The sequence below is a fragment of the Oryctolagus cuniculus genome, chromosome 3, assembly GCF_964237555.1.
Source record: "Oryctolagus cuniculus chromosome 3, mOryCun1.1, whole genome shotgun sequence".
Classification (NCBI taxonomy): Eukaryota; Metazoa; Chordata; class Mammalia; order Lagomorpha; family Leporidae; genus Oryctolagus; species Oryctolagus cuniculus.
In genome coordinates, this window is record NC_091434.1 from 15,000,306 (window position 1) to 15,021,255 (window position 20,950).

A 20,950-nucleotide genomic window follows, 5' to 3' on the forward strand; every position below is an offset into this window, starting at 1 on the left:
AGTACCTAACACTAAATATAATGATTCTACTTATTATGTTTTGTTATTCTTGCTAAAGTATTTGACATGCAAAGAGACAGAAACAGAGTGCTCCCACCCACTGATTCACTCCCAAATGCCCACAATAGCTGGGGTTGGGCTAGGCTAAAGCTAAGAACACAGGAACAAAATCCAGGTCTCCCATGTGAGTGGCAGCAACTCAGTACTTGAGCCATCTCCACTGCCCCCTAAAGTCTGTATTAGCAGTAAGCTGGAGCCAGGAGCCAGAGCTTGATATTGAACTCAAGTACTCCTTTAGGAAATTTGAATGTCTTATCCATCAAGTTAAATGCTGGCCTCCTACATGTTTTTAATAGAGGTATTTTATTTGTAGCTGGGCACCATTTATTGCAATGTAGTGTTCAATAGAAGAATAATTTAAGTGCTTATAAACCTGAAGCATATATATTAGAGTTTTAGGTCTAATACTCAGGCAAAATAGGTGATATACGTGAAACAGGTGAGGTTAACTTTACTAATATGTTTTAATTTGACCCAATATATTAACGGTTTTCTCATTTAGCATGTAATTATTAGGAAGATGATCACATCTTTTTTCATACTAAGTATTCAAATCTCTTAAATACTTTATTTATACAACCCTTATCAATTTGGAAAAGCCATATGTCAAGTGCTCAATAGCCACATGTGACTCGTGCTCCATTAATCAATAGTGCTGGTTCTTACTCTACATGAATAATCTCATTAAGTTCTCTTCTCCATCAAGTATAGCCCCTATTACTGTTCTCATTTCTACAGATGCATAAAGTAATAATAAGAAGTTAAGCTTATGGGCTTAAGACTTTTTGTTTGCTTCTTCCTTGTGGCTGGTGGTTGCTGGAAATGCTTGACCTTACTTTGCTTACAGCTATATGACTCCAATCTCAGCTTCTGCCATCACATGGCTGTCTTCCTACTGTGTGTGGCTCTGTGTGTGTTTTCTTATAAGAACACCAGTCGTACTGAATTTAAGGCTACTTCTAATCCAGTATATCCCCATCATAACTCATTGTATTTCCAATGATCTTATTTCCAAATAACAGCATATTCTTTTTTTTAAAAAAAACACCTTTTTATTTCAGAAGTATTTTAAATATATAAAATAAAAATTGGTAAATAGCACAAAACAAATAGTGTCACATTCTCAGGTTCTGGATGGACATGAATTTTGGGGTGGCACTGTCGAATCAGTACAAATGTCTACCTGTGTCCAAAGCTCTGCTGGGCACTAGGACTGCGCTGGTGAGTGAGATGCTCATAGTTTTTGCCCCCCAAGAACAGTCAGTCAGGCACAGAGCCAGAAGACAAGCACTGATCAAATAACTGCTCCGAAGCTTTCCTGCGGAATAGATGTCCAAACAGAATTGAGGAGGGGGAGCAGCTTAGGCTCCCATTTAAGAAGCAAACTCCTTGATTGCTGGGACGAGGTCTTGTTTATCTTTGAATTCATGGTGCCTGGTGCATGGCTGATGCTCAGAGACTGGGTGTGAATGAAACTGCTAACCACCTCAATACTGAAATGAAGTTAAAAGAACTTGACAAGAAGGTCGAAGTCTTATTTTGAGATTATATCAGTTGAAGAGGGGATCACGTAATTCTAACCAGGGAAAATTTCAAACCCTGAGCTTTATCTGCTTCACGTTCATTTCAGCACCTCTGGCTTGTCTAAATTCAGATTGGTATTGTATTCAAATAGTTTATTCTTACCCACTGAAAATTGTTATTTGGCTCATTATCTTGGATAATTATAAAATCAAGTTGATTTAATAATCTTTTCTTTTATGAATTCATTATGTATTCTTGAGTATTCATACGTTTAGTATATTATTTTGAATGTTCAGACTTGAACTTTGGACAAATTATGTACTGTAAGGCAGTGAAAGCAATCTGATCGAGAAACTTTACTTTTGTCCAGGAAGTAAAAAGAAACAGAGTGAATCCTGAGTTGTCACAGTACAGAAGCACTTACTCACCAGCTGGGAGAGAAGAGTATTTTGATACTTTGTGGTTCCGTGATGCCCTTGTCTTTGTCTATGTTCAGACATGATTACAGAGTGGTTTTATTTGGATCTAGTTCCATCGTAGTCATTGTGTGACCTCATCGGATGTTGAAATTCTGTGAGATAGTTTATGTTTATAGGGAGCACCATGGGCTTTTATCACAGTCAGTTGTAATAGCCTTGTTTCGTTTTCAATACAGAGGAAATGTGTTATTCCTGCCACGCTCTTTCTTTCCATCCTTGTCAGGAAACCATTCTTAGTAAGTTCTTGTTTATGCTTCCAGGAGTTTTTTGCAAGTATAAGCATATATAGTCTTATCTCCCCTTTCAGAAACAGAAGGCAGTTTTTAACTATGCTGTTCTATACCTTGCTTGTTTTTCTTAATACGCAGTGCAGATCTTTCCATATCAGTACACGGAAGTCTTTCTTATTCCCTTTTAGTGGCTGTATAGTACTCTATCACCTGTATGTATGTCAGTTATTAGGAAGTTTGAGCCTTTTAACCCAAATACTTTGTTCCCATAAAAGAACACAGAACAGACAGATGCTTATTTATAAAAGATGAGAGATTCGTAGACCAGAGTAAGGACAGATGTGACAGATGCTGAAGTGAACAAGCTTCTATTCTTGGTTCCACAAGCAATTTACTTTTTCCCCCTTCTTTCCTTCTTTTTCTTTTTTGCTCTCTTTTTAAAAAATTTATTTACTTGAAGTTCGGATTTACAGAGGGAGAGGGGGAGACAGAGGGAGACAGAGGGAAGGAAGGAAGGAGGGGGAGAGAGGGAGAGAGAGAGAGAGAGAGAGAGAGAGCGAGCTTCCAACTACTGGTTCACTTCCCAGATGGCTGCAATTGCCAGGGCTGGGCCATGCCAAAGGCAGGAGCCATGTGGGTAACAAGGACCCAAACACTTGTGCCACTTTCTGCTACTTTTCTCAGGCCATTAGCAGGGAGGTGGATTAGAAGAGGAGCAGCTGGGACATGAACCAGTGCCCATATGGGATGCTGGCATAGGTGTTACTTGCTCCACCACAATGTTGGCCACAACGTTTTTCTTAACCATTCACATAAACATGCTGAACTTCAGTCTCTACGCCAGTAAAGTTAAGGGGCTGATAAAAACTTGAGGTCCAGTCAAGTGTCATCCTTTCTTTGCCCGGGGCTTTGCAGGTAGGTGTTTAACAGTCACATTGCAGGAGAAGCAAATATCTGACCAGCAGCATTTGCTGATTTGGTGGTGTCAATTCTTCCATCATAGCCATGTACTAATGGTTTAACAGTCAGTTTGCTAAGTTTCCTAAATTTTACAATTTTCTCTTAGAGTTGGGAAAACTTTTGAAATGAAGCTCTCCGAAATTATGAACTCCTCAGGTGCAAAATGTAACCTGAAAGCTTAAATTATATCATACATAGATAAAAAAGAGAAAAACAGACTATCATCCTCTAGATCTACTGCCTTAGGCATTTCCTGAAGTTTTTATTAATCTGTAGCACAGAAGGAATACTTGAGGACACAGTAATTCACTCTCATACATACTATATAGTTATCTAATCTTTTCTGTAAGAAGTTTGCTTCATCAAGTCAGTTTGCCATGTTAATATACTATTTAATCCTGAATTTTAACTATACCTGAATATTTTAATTGGCTTTTGAAAATCACTGCCATCCGGATCCTAACCCAGGCTAATTAAGTCAGAATTTCAAAAGGATAGGACTCAGACTGATTTGTTTTAAGGAGTCAGAGGTGATTTTCATATGCACCCAGGGCTCAGGACAATTGGTCTTTCCTACTTGACCTGTGGGTCTCTAACATTTGCCTTTTTTTCTCTTTTGAGGTGAATCACACTGTGCAGATATATACTTGGAAACACCCCAGGATTCATTGCAAGTAATTCAAGCACGAGAAAAAATGTTCAAGATCCTTGAAACATGGCTAATTGAAGCGACTGCTCAGAGAAACTAAGGTTAACAGAACTCAAAATTTGACCTTCCATTATATTGTTCAAAGGTAAAATCCACTGCAAGTGTGAAATTAGGAGATACCCCAAAGTCCAATTCCTCTATGTGGGTTTAAGTTTGTTTTGTTTTAAAGAAGGTCACTGTATTCCTCCTTGTTTTCTGCTGGCCTTAAGAAGCAGCTGACCATCAGAGCACACAAGAAATTAATTACCCTGGAGGGCCAGGTGCAATCAGTTAGCTGGTTGCCATGGGAACAGAGGCTCTACGTTTTAGGTTTTCCAGACCAGTCTCTTAGTTGATGAAATCTTATTCTTTTCATTAGGGCCATTCATAAAAACATAAATGTCACTGGATTATGTATGCATGGATATACAAATAGGAAAAAAAATACTCTGCCAAATCCTGAGCACTCTTAAGAAATTTAAGGATAGATAATGACTAGCTAAAAGAAAATCTGCAGATTTAAAAAATCCTGTTGGAAAAACTCAAGCATCAACTTCTCTGGAGCTTTTGGTCACTTGAAGAACAGTGCTGCTCGATATTGATATGGTGTAACTATGTAGTAAATTCAGGTTTAGCTGACAAGGAATTCTTGTACCCCTGTAATGTAACCCATCTCTTTAACTGTTGGCTTGATACACCCACTTTCCCAGGATACACTTGTCACATCCAGGACCAAGGTGCATGCTCCCACCCCACCTGTTTGTATACCCAGATTGGGTAGCTATCTTTCCGCTGCGAATGCTGTGGTCAGAGGGCTCAGCTCCTGTTTTTTGCTCAGAAGTACCATTCTCTCTCTCATTCATGTGCAACTCTGGCATACTCATGCTGAGTATTTCTTTGTGTGGGGTGGTCCACACTTGCGTGTGAACGTATGCTTATTCTCCCAATGTTAAATAAACTCTGTTCTTATTTGCACAAGTTACTAGTCTCTGCCTTGTATTTTTATGTGTTCATGGACAAGAACATGGATCAAAAATTAATATACTCATTGCTCACATCAATATGGGTTAAAGTTAGACCCCATATGAGAGGTACAATGGCTCTCATCCAAGAAGATTTCATTAGAAATTATATTCAAGTTAGTTTCTATTCATCTACAAAGAATCTACTGTGCAGCTCATGTCTAAAACTTACCCTAAAGGTATTATTGATTGTTCAAAATGATAGTATTTTGCCTTAAAAAAGATGTATGTTTAAACTCATTATTCAAAAAAACTTTGAGTTACTCTGTGCAATTGATGTTTAGTAAGCAATGGTATACCAGTGTTGGTTTCTTGGTTGTGCTACAAGTGTCTCAAGGAATGTAAGATTTTAACTCTAGGTGAAAGTATGTGAGAATTTTCTGGGAGCCTTTGCAATTTTTCTGTAAACCTAAAATTATTCTGAAATAGTTTATTAATGAGTAATTTGTAGTCATTAATTGCAGTGGGTTAAGTAATTATAGGGGATACTGATAATTATTATATTGATTTCATTAGGTTGCTGATAGAAACTATTTGGTGACATTTTGGGAATCTGTCCTTACTTTAGGATTTCATACTGAATTTTAGCTTTTTTCTAAGGAATAATTGAAACATATGGTTTTTGGACTGTTTTTACCTTTTTAGGATATAAGCTACTATTTCAGAAATGTCACTTTGAACAAACCACTATGGAGATTTAAGTGATTAGTATTAGCTATTTTTGAAACACCACATTTCTTAGTTTCAAATGTTTGATACCCTGATATCATCTGCAATTTATTAGGGATCCGGTTTTTCCCTATTGTTCTTTTATGGAACCTATCCCATCTGATATTTGATTGATATGTAATAAACTTGCACTTGTAATCATTTGAAAAAAAATTGTGTTAGTTTTTATTTAACTTCTCAGGCAAATAGGCCTTAAAAATACATCTGTGTTTCAAAGGGTTTGAGCATCTCTTGGTACTTACTTCCTTCTAAAGTTTTGTCAAACCCAGGAAATACCAGTGCTTTACTTTACTTTGGATATGTATTAATTAAGGTTTATTTTCTAATCCATATTCATAAATGTTTAATATGTAAAGAAATGAAGTAGATAAATTTAAAGTTTTCACATTTAACTAATATTTTAAAGACTACTTGAAAATATGGATATAGTTTATTTATGGGAGGTTTTTCCTGGGTGGCTATTTATCAAAATGCCATTACCATGCAATCCAAATGAGGACATGACGTATCACTATTACATAACTTCCAAATCACAGCACACATCTGGCTATACCTAGCTCAGAGTGTAGAACTCTATGATTTTCATACTTTTTCGGTTTTCTTCCTTTTGACCTGGGCTTCAGGTCAAAAATCCTACCAAGATTAAGTTAAATATATCTTCAGGCTGCAATGTATACAAAAGTTGAAATATTGAGAGTCTTAATATATAACATAATTTAAAAATCAATAGAAAGAGAAATCTGGTCAATATGGAGTGGGAGAGACTGGATTTTCTGGATATATGCTCCAGTCTTAACCAAAACACCTGCAAAAAAAAAAAATCAGTAAAATGAAACAAAGCTTTTGAAGACTTTGCACAAAAGGCAGTAAGGACAGTGATGCCCGACAAGCAAAGAACAAGTGAGGTGAGGCTCATGATATCCCCCAGTTATTGCCTAGAAGAAGATTTTCAGAATTGGCATAAAAACTGGAAAGAGAAGCAGAGCACCGAGGTCTACCTGAGTTAAGGACTTAGAAACAGGACCCTGGGAAAGTCAGGGTGGCTAGAATTTTACAAGGCCGGGTTACAGAAAAGAAACAGCAGTGCAATGAAGACTGGAGATCACCAGAGGGTCTCCCTTGTAGCCTTGGCTGGCTGCTGAACAAGGCGTGCATGTGAGAACATTACCTGTGTCCACGAAAGGGGCCACGTGGCAGGATACAGGGAAAGCACTAGCTATTTTCATACCGCTGGGAATATTTCATTTTCCAACAGCCAATGTGGAAATCTTCAGAATTTATGGAGTCTTGGGTAGAGTTGTTAGAAGGCTTTCACCCCCCTAAAGTGACTGGGGTAAAAATAGCTTTCAGTGGCCCAGGAAGAATTAAGCTTAGACTAAACAGTGGTTGGAACTTCCTGACCAAGATTTAAAGCAAGATTTGAAAGGATTACAAACTGTTTTCTAGTAACTTAATGGTGTTTCAGGCCAGAGCTCAAGAATACTTACAGAAATACAAAAACAGCCAGCTCACAACAAGTCAAAAACCACGATGTCTGGCATTCAATTAAAGCAGGTTAAACAGCAAGAAAATATGATATCTGATGAAAAAAAAAAAAAAAACCATTGACACCAATCCAGCAGGAACATAGATGAGAAAATAGAGTAGCAAGAATGTGAAAAGCCATGGCTATATTCCACAGTTCAAGAAGGTAGAGAAAAGACTGAATTTGGAAGATACAAAGATACAAAGATACAAGATATAAAAGAGACAAAAATCAAACTTCTGCAAATGAAAATTACAATACCTGAGATAAAAAGCATAGTAGATGGGATTAATAGATTAGATATTGCTCAAGATAAGATTAGTGCTGTGGATGGAATTGTGTCCTGTTCCAAATTCATGTGATGATCTCCTAAGCCCCAATGAGAAACTATTTGGAGATGGGGCCTTTGGGAGGTAATGAGGGTAGCTGAAGTCATGAAGACCTGGCCCACATGATGAGATTAGTTTTCTTGTAAGAAGAGAGAGATTCCTCATTCTTCACCATGTGGAGTGTTAATGAGAAGGCAGCAATTTCCAAGCCCGGGAAAGGATCCTCAGTGGCAATTAAATTGGCATTGCTGTGTTTAGAATGTTGAGACAGAAATGTCTGTTGTTTAATCTACCCAGTCTATGATATTTTGGTGTAGCAAATGGAGCTAGCACAATTAGTGAACTTGAGCAAATAAAAAGACATATCCAAAATGAAACAGAGAAAAAAATTAGTGCATTATGAAGGAGAGCATTACTCAACTGTGGGTCATGTTTAAGTGGACATAGTTACTTGGTTAATCTTCCTTAAATGTATGCCATAGAGAAGCCATGTTGTTTTTTTGAGCTTAAATTTTATTTCCTTTTGCAAGTGATTTTTGTTTTGAATCAGTAAAATATATTCATTCCATTTTAAGAAGATAGTCAGTGGGAAAAAGTTTGCTAAATAAAACCTTGCTTCACAGTTAACTTCCATATCTGTTCCATATATTCAGGTATTTTTGGTATTCTCTTTGAGCTCTCTCTCTGTAGGTTTGCAAAAGGTTAAGGCTAGAAAGAAAGAATGTACATTCTCTTTAGTGAAGGAACTTAATGTTTCTATTTTCAATTATTTTCATAAGATTTCCATAAAATAGTTGAGTAAGAATTATTTCAACCCTGGTGTCCAACCTTACTAAGTAATATCAACATAGTTGGACTAAATCTTATTTTTCCAGGATACGCGACTAATTCTCACTGCTGTTTCTATTGGCAGATGTTTCCTTTCTTAATATGCCTCTACATTTTATCTTCAAAGAGAAAACCATTTTTCTGTCTACTAAGAACATTATGAGTAAGAAAAGTGTTTTTAAAAATTTCCTTTCTTTAAAGTCTACGCTAGAACCCCTCAGACTGCCAAAATAGTTTGACTCTTTCCCAATCAGTTATTATACACTGATGTGTATACACTGATGTCTTCTGTCTTCTGGTTTTTCTAAAAATTTGGATATTTTATGTGGAATTCACAAATCTGTCAAATCTTAATATGGGAATATTCATGAATAGCAAAAGGGGTATTAGTCTTATAGTTGAAAGTGAGGCCAAAGGAAAGATGAAGCTGATAAATGAGAAACAAGATATTTCTGAATTTTTGGAACAACATCTTAATATCCCCTAATTTAAACCAGGAAAAAGACATTTACAAAATCAAAGTCTGGAGGTAATATTTCAATTGCTGACATTCAGTCTGACAATGTTAGTGTGCTTTGCTCTAGTGGACTGTTGCAAAGATTCAAGTTGCCTACTTAAGACCAAGGATGGGAATGTGTCTCTTCCATATCCTGGCAATGATTTAGGCACTCAGGCCTTTTGCAGTAAACTATACATTTTCCTTTCATTATCAAATTTATATAAATTCTGTTTTAAAATATTTTCCTCCTCTTTTCATTTTCTGCTTGTCAGTCCAGCCAGTCTTGTCTGAAACATCATCCCATGTGTTCTCTCTACATGCCTTCTGTTTATTGATGGTTTTCTTCAGCAAGATTCTTTCCAAAGGCTAATCACGGAGTTGCTGATGAAAGACATTCTTATAAATAATTTACAGTGGTGTTTGACAATGGTTTGGATATGTAATAAAATAACATGATTTGGGACTTTCATTAATATTGCCTTTCTTGTATGTGCACTCAAGAGTATATCCTGATGTTTGAAAACTGGACATTTACTAAGGGTAGGGAACAGGAGAAGGGAGAAGAATAAAAGGTATGAGAGCCTCTCTTCTTGGCTGTGTCCAGTCAATGGTGGGATGAAGACAAAGCTATCATATTTCCCAGCCCTATCTGCTTTCAGATAAGTTTAGTTTCTGAGGCCAAAAGATAAAGTAGTTAATTAGCTCCCTAATTTTACACCAAGAGACCCTGCTTAATTGTATTTCTCATTTGAGTTTTTGGAATAGCCTGCAAACTGGTCGCTTGCCTATGATCTTGTGATACATCCATCTCCTATTGGCTACCAGAAAGATGTAGCAGATTTAGACTTTAGAGGAAAGACCTACCTTCCATTGTTCTCACGATAAAAAAGCAATGCATTTTACATGTTGTAGTAGCAAAAATTGAAGACATATAGAAACTATAGTTACTTCTAAAAAATTCACAATTCCTTCTGATTATATGCCATTGGCTATAACTCAACCAAATGGCCATATTTATTTGCAAAGGAGATTGGGAAATGTAGTCTATTAATGTGCTCAGGCAAGAAATATGGGAATGTACTTGGGAAGACAGAGATCCATCTTTGCTACAACGTGCCTGCCTGCCTGCCTGCCTTCCTTCCTTCCTCCCTTCCTTCCTTCCTTCTTTTCCTTCCTCACTCCCCTTTCCATCTCTTTCTTCAAAAAAAAAAACCCTTAGCATTCTAAATAAATATTTATTAATTCAGAATTTTTCTCATTAGCAGACAAAAGAGAATTGACAATTCATTTAGATTTTCCAATTTGTTGACATAAATCTCTTGTAATTTCTGATGATACTTTTTATTTTCCTTGGAATCCATTGTAACATCTTTTTCATCTCTGATTTTATTAATTTGGAACTCTCCTCTTTTTTTTGGCTAATTGGGCCAATGGTTATCAATTTTGTATATTTTTTCAAAAAACAGCTCTTTGTATGTATCACTGATCATTTGTGAGATTTTTGTTTATTTCTCCTCTAATTTTAATTATTTTTTTCTCTTACTAATTTAGGATTTAATTTGTTGTTTTTCTAGGTCTTTTTGATAGCTTATGTATTTTATTCCTTTCCAATTTCTTGATGTTAGCATTGGTAGCTATAAACTTTCCTCTTAACACTGCTTTTGCTGTATTCCATAAGTTTTGATATGTAGTACTGTCATCCTCATTCACTTCCTTTTTTTTCCTTTTTTTTTTTTTTTTTGACAGGCAGAGTTAGACAGTGAGAGAGACAGACAGAGAGGAAGGTCTTCCTTCCGTTGGTTCACCCCCCAAATGGCTGCTACGGCCGGCATGCTGCGCCGATCTGAAGCCAGGAGCCAGTTGCTTCCTCCTGGTCTCCCATGCAGGTGCAGGGGCCCAAGGATTTGGGCCATCCTCCACTGCCTTCCCGGGCCACAGCAGAGAGCTGGACTGGAAGAGGAGCAACCGGGACAGAATCTGGTGCCCCAACTGGGACTAGAACCTGGGATGCCAGTGCTGCAGGCAGAGGATTAGCCTAGTGAGCCGCGGCGCCAGCCATCCTCATTCACTTCCAAGAATTTTTTTATTTCCATTTTGATTTCTTCTATGACTCACCATTCATTCGGGAGCATGTTATTCAGTAAACATGTGTTTGCATATTTTCTAGATATTCTTAAGTTGTTAATTTCTAGCTTCATTCCATTCCATTGTGGTCAGAAAAGATACATGGTATGATTTCAATTATTTTTTAACATGCTGGGACTTGCTTTATTGCCTAGCATATGATCTATCCTAGAGAAAGTTGTATGCACTGATTAAAAGAATGTGCATTCTGCAACTGTTGGATGAAATGTTCTGTAGATATCAGTTAGATCCATCTGGTCCATAGTGTAGATGAATTTGTTTCTTTATTGATTTTCTTCTTAGTTGACCTGTCTTAATGAAAGTGGTTTGTTGAAGTCCCTCATTACTATTATGTTGGAGTCTATGCCTCCCTTTAGATCCATTAACATTTGTATTAAATAGCCAGGTGCTATGACCTTGGGTGCATACACATTTATTATAGTCACATCTTCCTGTGAACCAGTCCCTTAATCATTACATAATGCCCTTCTTTTCCTCTTTTAACAGTTTTTATGTTAAAGTCCATTTTATCTCAGGATAGCTACACCAGTTCATTTTTGCTTTCTGTTAGCATAAAATATCTTTTTTCCATCTTTCATTTTCAGTATTTCTGTAACTTTTTGTGACATGTGTTTCTTGTAGGCAGCAAATAGGTGGGTCTTGTTTTTTAATCTGTCCAGCCAGTCTGTATCTTTTAACTTAAGAATTTAGGCCATTTACATTAATGGTTATTAATGATAAGTAATGACTTGGCCCTGTCAGTTTTCCATAAATATTCCTATTGTTTACTTTGGATTTATTTTGTATTTTTTTCTGGGGGATTTTCTGCCTCACATTCTTTTGTAATGATGGCCATCTTTCTGTATTTCTGTGTATAACACATCCGTTAAGCATCATTCATAAGGCTGGATGAGTGGTTACAAATTCTTTCAATTTTGTTTGTTATGTGAGGTGTTTGTTTTACTTTCTTTCATAAATGAGGACTTTACAGGGTACAGTATTCTGGGTTGGCAATTTTTTTTTCCTTTAGGACTTGGACTGTGTCTCTCCATTCTCTCCATTCTCTCCTAGCCCATAGGGTTTCTGATGAGAAATCAGCTGTTAGTCTAACTGGAGATCCTCTGAAGGTAATTTGACATTTCTCTTGTGCACATTTTAGAATATTTTCTTTATGTCTCACTGTTTAAAGTTTGACTATCATGTGTCTTGGTTTAGATCTTTTCTGGCCATGTCTATTAGGAGGTCTATATGCTTCCTTTACTTGGGTGTCTCTATATTTCTCCAAATTAGGAAGTTTTCTGCTTTATTTCACTAACTAGGTCTTCTAACCTATTCTCTCTTTCCACTCTTTCAGGAACTCCTAAGACATATATGTTTGGTCAATTGATTGTATACCATAAATCTGAATACTATTTCCAGTTTTCTAATTTTCTTTCTTTTTCCTGCTTATAAGGATTTATCTTTTCTTTCTTTCTTCTGCCTTACTGAGTCTGTTGTTAAGGCTTTTCATTGTATTTTTATTTTACACATTAAATTCTTAATTTCCAATATATCAGTTTGATTTCTCTTCAATATCTCAATCCCCCCAGCAGAATTTCTCATTCATGTCATGTATGGATTTTTTAAACTCATTTATTTGATTCTCTGTGTTTTTGAGTAATCTTATAATCATTCTTTGGAATTACTTTTCAGGCATTTTACTGATCTTTGTCTTCACATTCTAAAAATGAAGTGCAGTTGTGCTCTTTTGGGGGAGCCATGTCTTCCTTCATGTTTCTTGTATTTCTATATTTATTTTAGGCATTTATGGAAACAGTTGGTTTTCTCCACTAGGGATTTTATCTTTTAAATATGCTCTATGGCTTAGTGGAGTGTCTTATTCTTCAGTGGATATCCAGAGGCATGTGTTTGGTGGGGTGAAGGAGCTCCTGTCACTGTTTGAGAGCGGGCCAAGTTCCAGAGTGATACTCATGTTGGGCATAGTAGATCTCCTCTATTGTCTTTAGTGGGGAGGGATCAGAATCTTACATCACCTCTGCCAAGGTGCACCAACTGCATAGAGTGAGTCCACATTGGCTACACACCCTAACCTCGCTGACACACAAACCACACAAAACATCTGTGCACTCTTCCTTGTGAGCATGCAACCCTTGCTATGACTCACCCCAGGCACTCAGAAAACTCTGAACTTCTGAAACCAGATACCATAATTGCCCCAAAACCCAGACACACCCCAAACCTTATTGCACAGACACAAAATTCCCACAGTGATAGCTCACAGGGCTTCCACAGTCACAGGGAGCAGAGAATCCATTCGTAGTCTCACAAGCTTCCCTCATCCTTAGGGAGAAGTGGCAGTGGCATGAGCCAGCTCCATGCCTAAAAGAAATTGGTTGGTGCCCCACTTTGGCAAGTTGATTATGGGTGTCTTGATGGAGTGTATGGAAATGAGGGCTTCATAGGTATGAGTGAGGGCCCCGCACCCCACCAACTCTCCAGGCCAGATTCAGTCAGTGGGAACAATGGATTTATCCCTCAGAAAAAATCCCAGTGTCATGCATGTTTCAGCAGCTCTGCTTCCCTTGTTAAGATGGTGCTTCCTCCCTTCTAGCCTCCAGGTGCCCTTTGGGAGGATATCAAGAAAGCAATGTGCTCTTCTTTCATGGGGTTATATAGGCACCTTGCTCCCTGCTAGCACTCCACACCAGACTTAAATTCAGTGGGATCCACATTGTTCTCCATCAGGTAGTATCTCCAGTGCAATGGGCTGCCACGATTTCCTCTCAAGAAGATAGCATCTCCTCCAGCCACCAACTGTGGGAGTCACTAGAGGTATCCAGTAGCAGCTGTGTGATTGCTCCATCAGCACTGCTCCGTGTTGACTTCCTTTTTTATGTAGAATTTTCACTGTGAACTTCTTCCAACTGTCCCCTGAGGATATATTACTTCCCCTTTTCTCCTGTTATTTTCCAGTGGTCAAAACCAGCACGACATTTCCCTATTCAGCCATCTTGGATCGCCTACGTTTCTTGAATGTCTACCCTATGCTTAGCATAATTTTTCTGGGATAGGATTTGATCTTACTCATGTCTGTATCTAGCTCCTGAAATAAATACTACAGAAAAATGTTTGTTGAACTGAAATTTATGAAAATGGAACTTTCAAAAAATGTGAATTGCAACATGAGGCTTTTTCATAATGTTTTTCATTTTTTTTCTATTCCCCTTTGATATATTCTAGTTGTTTATTTTTTTCTAGTTTAAGCCTCAATATTAAACATTTTTTTTTGTTCTGTTGCTAATTAAAACAAGCAATGAGGGTAGGTGTTTACCTTAGTAGTTAAGACACCCATGGAGACCCCTAAATCCCATATAAGAGTGCCTGGGTTTGAATCCTGACTCTGTTCTGATGTACACACATGGAGGCAGCAGGTGGTGGTTCAAGTAGTTGGGTCCTTGTCATCCAGGTGAGAGGTCTCAATGGAGTTTCTAGTTTTGAGCTTCAGCCTGGCTCATTTCCAGCTGTTGTGTGCATTGGGAGAGTATCTCTGTTTGTCCCGCTATCTCTCAATAAACAAACAATCAACAACAACAACAAAAAACAATTAGCTAACTTAAACTTGAGAATCACTATTCTTCAACAACTGCCTTAAAATGACTCCAAAGACAAAATGATTCCTGGTTGGTTTTGTCTTTACCAGAAAGCTGATTCATAGAGATAATGGCTTTTTCACATTTGATTGCTGATGACTAAGTGTATTTTGTGGGTTCTTCTTTTTTATAGGAGTTATTTATTTATTTGAAAGACAGAGATACAGAGACAGAGAAGGGGGGAGAGAGAGAGAGAGAGAGAGAGAGAGAGATCTTGTATGCATTGGTTCACTCCTCAAATGGCCTTAAAGGCCAGAGCTGTACTAATCAGAAACCAGGAGACAGAAGCTTCCTCCAGGTCTCCCACATGGGTGCAGGGGCCCGAGCACTTGGGCCATCCTCTGCTGCTTTCTCAGGCACGGTAGCAGGGAGCTGGATTAAAGTGAAGCAACCCAGAACCTTCTCTGGTGCCCATATGAGATGCTGGTACAACAGATTTACCCACTGCACCAGAGCGCCAGCCCCTCTGGGTTATATCTTTTTTTTTTTCAACTTTCATTTAATAAATATAAATTTCCAAAGTACAACCTTTGGATTATAGCGGCTTTTCCCTCCATAACCTCCCTCCCACCTGCAACCATCCCATCTCCCACTCCCTCTCCCATCCCATTTTTCATCAAGATTCATTTTCAATTATCTTTATATACAGAAGATCAACTTAGTATATACTAAGTAAAGATTTCAACAGACTGCACCCACACCGACACCCTTAAGGCATTTGGATCTGGCTAAACAGCCCCATGAGAGTTTTCCAGGCATGTAAAGCCAAGACACTGTGGCAAAAAAAATAAAATGACCTAAATGAAAGATCTCTGTGAGTGAGATCCCAGCGGAAAGAATGGGCCATCAAAGAAAGAGGTACCTTTCTCTGAAGGGAGGACTTTGACTATGGCCTTGTCTAAATAAGATCGGAGTTTGGGTTATATCTTAAGGAGAGAGTTTAGAACAAAAGTAAGAATTGATGTTCAACATATCATCCTCTGGGCAAAGGAGCTTCTTTCAAATTCCAAAGAAGCATGTGCCCCTCTCTCCTCATTGTAAAAATAAATCATGAGCATTTAGAGTTGAAATATGGCTAACAAGGCTCTGGTTGACTTTGATACCTTTTTTGTAGGAGGAGAGTTTGGGGAATGGAGGAGGAACAGTTTCATGTCCTGGGAGGTTTAGCAAAAAGACATTGTATCTGTAGGAAACAAAGGGTTAAAGAATAGAAAATACTGGCTGGGAAGAAAACGGCCTCCTCTTAGCCAGCCAGGTGAATTTAGCCCACCCTGAGGAGCAATGAAGGAAAACTGCTAAAGCTACATCAACTCCACATCCAAGGGAATGAGAGTTCTGATTCACAATAACTGTCACTTGGAAGCTTTAGGTTAAGTAAAACCTGTTCAAGGTTGTACTTGAAAGATTTCCAAGGTCTCACTCATTGTTCCCTTTTCAACCTTTCCCTGCATCCATGAAATGTCAATGTCGGGTATAATCTTGGCCTGTGTTGTCTAGGTTAGGACAGGAGAGGGTGAACGTGGACTCGCAGGTTACATTGATGAGATGACCAAGGGCTCAAGGAGGCTATGCCCTAACTACACCCCGCAGAGTGAGTGGCTCACTGCCCTCATCTGTATGCTGTTGAGGTTACAGGTGGACTGCTGAGGGCTCTAGATTCCTGAGAGTGGGAAGGGACAAGCCAGATTTGCCTTTGGATGAAGGTGGATTCTCAAACCTGGCATACATAGTAACATCTAACTACTCTGGGCTGAGGTGCTGACCTCTCCCTTATGTCCTGCAGAGAGAAGCTGCCACATTTCATGATACAAAAAAGCTTCTTAAGATAGGAGTTTTGTCTTCTTAACTAGATTTTATCTATAGAAAACATCACTTTTGTTATTTTTCTGGAATAATCTCCAACTTCAAACTTCATTATTGAATGTTTCCTTATCCTTTTCTAAGAATGACTAAGCCTTATCTCAATTGATTCATAAACAGGATGCCAACATTATTCCCTTCCAATCTGCTTTTCCTCTCATCTCTGAAGGAAGGTCCTTATAGAAGAGAAGAACTGTATAGAGCTGGATTCACCTTTTTCTCTCTGCCTACACCCAGGGGAGCCTGGAGGCGGGGGTGGGAGGGAGTGTTACTTCCTCCAGTTGAGAATCATTGAGAAAAGTTGACACAGAGAAGGGAGAAGTATTGAACTCTGAACTCTATTCAGGTAACAGTGACAGTTTTAGATGTGTCAACTCTTGCAACAATTCTGAATATTTTTTTCTCAAAAATTCAGTAACAGCTAGACTGTCAAGTCATTTTTCTGTGTTTCCAGTTACAGTTTTTTTTAGCCACCTTATAAATTCTCCTCAAGACTCTGAAACCAAGTGGTTCTGTCTCTAGCTGTGAAGTGCACACTGGACAGACAGGTCACACATTATGCCAAGTGGATGATCTGGCTGTGCAATTGATGTGTTCGTGTGCTTTCTCTTTTTGGTATCCCTGGAGTGACCTTAACTATCTTGTCAAGCCAGGTAGGCTGTCTAGATTTAAAGTGGCCTGTAATAATGTTGGTCAAGTGATAATTAGGATGATACCGTGTCCTGGAAACTTCTTGCAAAAGAAAGTGCTTCTAGAGAAAATACAAAATGTGAATTTTCAAATACTACTTGACTAACACCATATGAAGCTCCTTTAGCTAACAGGAAATACATCTGAAAGTTGTTTACCCTCACTGTCTGAGGAGGCAGGCGGGAAGAATGAATGAGCCCTGCTGTTCTCTGGAATGACCTCACCGTCCATGCAGGCACCAGTACCCATGGCAGTAGCACCCGGGGCCTGTGCCTAGTGTGGGTGGATGTCACTGCTCTCCCTCAGTCCTGACTGGAACCAGAGTTCTTCCTACAATTTGTAAATTTGGAGTCACTGCATCATTGGTATTTCACATTCCTGCTGGCTCTTTGCTCTGGGACCAGTCTGTCTTTGGTTTAACAAAGATTATTCCAGATCAAGACCATGAAGAAAGAGTGAAACATTTGTGTGCCATTAAATAGGCTGTCTTTCTCTGTCTTTGAGGGAGGAAAGAACCAAAGAACACAATGAATTCAACAACTTTCCTTGTTGTTCAATTACTCAGCTTCAAAAATACTTCCTCAAAATGCTAGTGGTCTGTCAGAAAAATTGCAGCCAGAAAAAATTAGAAAGCAGAACAGGGTTCACTTCCTGACACTCACCCATCCCAGTTGTGCAAATTTGGGCAAGTCCTTCGTCTTCTCAATCTCTGCTTCCTTGACTGTGAAATCAAGGACTATTAATGCCTATCCTACCATGTTCTATATAAATGAGATAATATGCCTGTCATGATGTTTAACAAGGAATGGGATGTACAATCAACATAGCAACATAGCTCTCTGTGTCAATGTAATATTCTAAAATTCACCTTGTGGAGTTATTCTTACAATGATGTCAGCCTGTTTCCTCCTTTCTCCAATGTTCTTGGGGTATGGATAAAGGAAAGTAAATATCTGAGTAGGGCAATGCTATATACCTTAGAAATTAAGAAATAAGCTTTGTATATTCTCTTTTTTTTTTTTTTAATTTTTGATAGGCAGAGTGGACAGTGAGAGAGAGAGACAGAGAGAGAAAGGTCTTCCTTTGCCGTTGGTTCACCCTCCAATGGCCGCCGCTGCAGCCGGCGCACCGCGCTGATCCGATGGCAGGAGCCAGGAGCCAGGTGCTTTTCCTGGTCTCCCATGGGGTGCAGGGCCCAAGCACCTGGGCCATCCTCCACTGCACTCCCTGGCCATAGCAGAGAGCTGGCCTGGAAGAGGGGCAACCGGGACAGAGTCCGGCGCCCCGACCGGGACTAGAACCCGGTGTGCCGGCGCCGCAAGGTGGAGGATTAGCCTATTGAGCTACGGCGCCGGCTCTGTATATTCTCTTTTAACTGTAAGTTATGGTCCTATGAAACAACTATATTTTATGAACCATAAATCTGGCTCATAATTGCAAAAATTTCTTGAACTAGCTTCAAAAATATGATTGATTTTCTCTATATATATCTAAGCATTACTGACTTACATAATCTTTTTCCTCCACATTTTGACAGTCTTTTCTTTCTCTACATGATTGAAATCTTTACTCAAACACATGCCAGATTGTCACAGTTCTAATAAATTTCTTGCAAATATCTCCCATTTTGATCAAGGATTGGCTCAGTCTAACAGAGCAAGACCATCAGTAGTCAACCACCAGACTTCAGAGAAGTCATTATAAGGGATGATCTGCAGCCTCTGTCCTCCTAACCATGAACACATATAAGCAGCTAAAAATTCACTTACCAGCATGGCTTAAAATCTTCCTACTCAACATTTTATCCCAGCTTACAAGAATATTTCCATAAACAAGCAGTGAGGAAAAGATTATATGGAAGATGACTCAAAGTGGTTACCTGTGCTAAATTGAATGAAAAAAAAAAATGGCCTCAATTCTATGTCCTTCCTTAAATATTTGCCTTTTGCAAAGTGACTTTCTCACTTCTCCCATTAAAGTCTCACTCTATTCTCCAGTTCTTTCAATATGGCTGTCCCTTTGACTTGGTTTCATCAATAGAATCTGGCCTTACCTCTAAACCAGGACTTATGAGGCTTGTGCAGCTCTTTCTCTCTTCCCTGCACCACAAAAATAAGCCTGAGTTAGCTTGCTGGAGGATGAGAGACCATGTAGAGCAAAGCCAATCACCTCAGTCAAGATCATCCTACAGTAAGCTAACATCCAGTCCACAGTCAGATGTATCAGTGACCTTCAGGCAAGACAAGAACTACTTACCCAAGTCTATCCAGATTAGCAGAATTGCCCAGACAATTCATAGAGTCAGAAGTGAAAGGAAATGCTTATTATTTTATCCAAGTTTCATACTAGTTTGTTATGCAATGTTATTACAACACTAGATAACTGCTACATTACCTAAGAAAGAAGTGGTAGGAACTCCTGAAATTTGTTCAGGAGCTGCCTTAGGATGGGAAATAGAAAATTATGTATTTGTCTACACCAGAATCCACACTTTCACTTACTCACAGAAGGCCTCAAGTGAGTCCTGTTACCAAGAATGAGCAGGGAAGTGAGTCAAACTTTTTATTGGAAGGGTCTACCCCCTCCTATGGGAGAGAAGTTGACTTTTAGGCAAAGGGGCACAAATAGCCAAGGACGTGTGACCGTGGTGTTAGGGGTCAGGCAATGCAACTTGGCAAGCATGATGCTTCCTGTAGGAATGTGAATTTTCTTGAGACTTGAGGTACAAATTTCTTTTTCAATAAGATAAAAACAAGTGTTATATAGAACAAAGTTTAAAGTTCAAATACACTTTTATGATCCAACACAATCACCCAGTCCTCTCTTCTTGTATGGACGAAACGTCTGTGTCCTCACAAATTCTTATGTTGAAACCCTAAGCCCCAAAGTGATGGCTTTTGGACATGAGGACTTCAGAGAGTAATTAGGTTTTGATGAGGTCATGAGAGTGAGGCTCCCATGAGTGTGAGTCTCTACCATTCTTACAAAAATTAGAATCCTTGTAAGAGAAAGGGGCTCATGTTCTCTCTTCCACATGAGAACATATACAGTAAATAGCTTTCTGTAAGCCTAGAAACACCCTCACCAGAGCCTGGCAATGAATGCTGCCACCTTGATCTTGAACTTCCAGCATCCAGGAATATGAGAAGCAAACTCTTGTTATTAAAACCAACCATGTCAGCCGGCGCCGCGGCTCACTAGGCTAATCCTCCACCTAGCGGCGCCGGCACACCGGGTTCTAGTCCCGGTCGGGGCGCCGGATTCTGTCCCGGTTGTCCCTCTTCCAAGCCAGCCCTCTGCTGTGGCCAGGGAGTGCAGTGGAGGATGGCCCAGGTGCTTGGGCCCTGCACCCCATGGGAGACCAGGAAAAGCACCTGGCTCCTGGCTCCTGCCATCGGATCAGCGCGGTGCGCCGGCCGCAGCGCGCCGGCCGCGGCGGCCATTGGAGGGTGAACCAACGGCAAAGGAAGACCTTTCTCTCCTCTCTCTCTCACTGTCCACTCTGCCTGTCAAAAAAAAAAAAAAAAAAAAAAAAAAAAAAAAAACCAACCATGTCTATGGTGTTTTGCTACAGTGACCTAAGCAGGCTAAGATATTTTTCTCCCAGCCAGGAACTCACTCTCCTTTTACATCAAATGGACATTTTTTGAAAATTTTAAAAAGTGCAATTCTGGGCAGTGGCTTCCAAATTTTTCTTTTGTGTTCAATACTCTCCCATCATCAAAACCTTACTATGCCTCTGGGCATGTGAGA

At 39.1% G+C, this 20,950-nt stretch overlaps 1 protein-coding gene and 1 long non-coding RNA gene across 7 annotated transcripts in view; one reads left to right on the top strand and one right to left on the bottom strand.

Moving 5' to 3' along the window:
• Positions 1–4,919, top strand: part of LOC103348889 (putative serine protease K12H4.7) — a 68,167-nt gene extending 63,248 nt beyond the window's left edge. The window contains exon 9 of the mRNA XM_008259239.3: positions 3,875–4,919. Within this exon, the coding sequence (XP_008257461.2) occupies positions 3,875–4,002 (128 nt within the window). The 3' untranslated portion in view covers positions 4,003–4,919. The remainder of the gene's footprint in view (positions 1–3,874) is intronic.
• The window catches only part of LOC127491558 (uncharacterized), a 208,921-nt gene that overhangs the window by 86,611 nt on the left and 101,360 nt on the right, over positions 1–20,950 (bottom strand). The window lies entirely within an intron of this gene.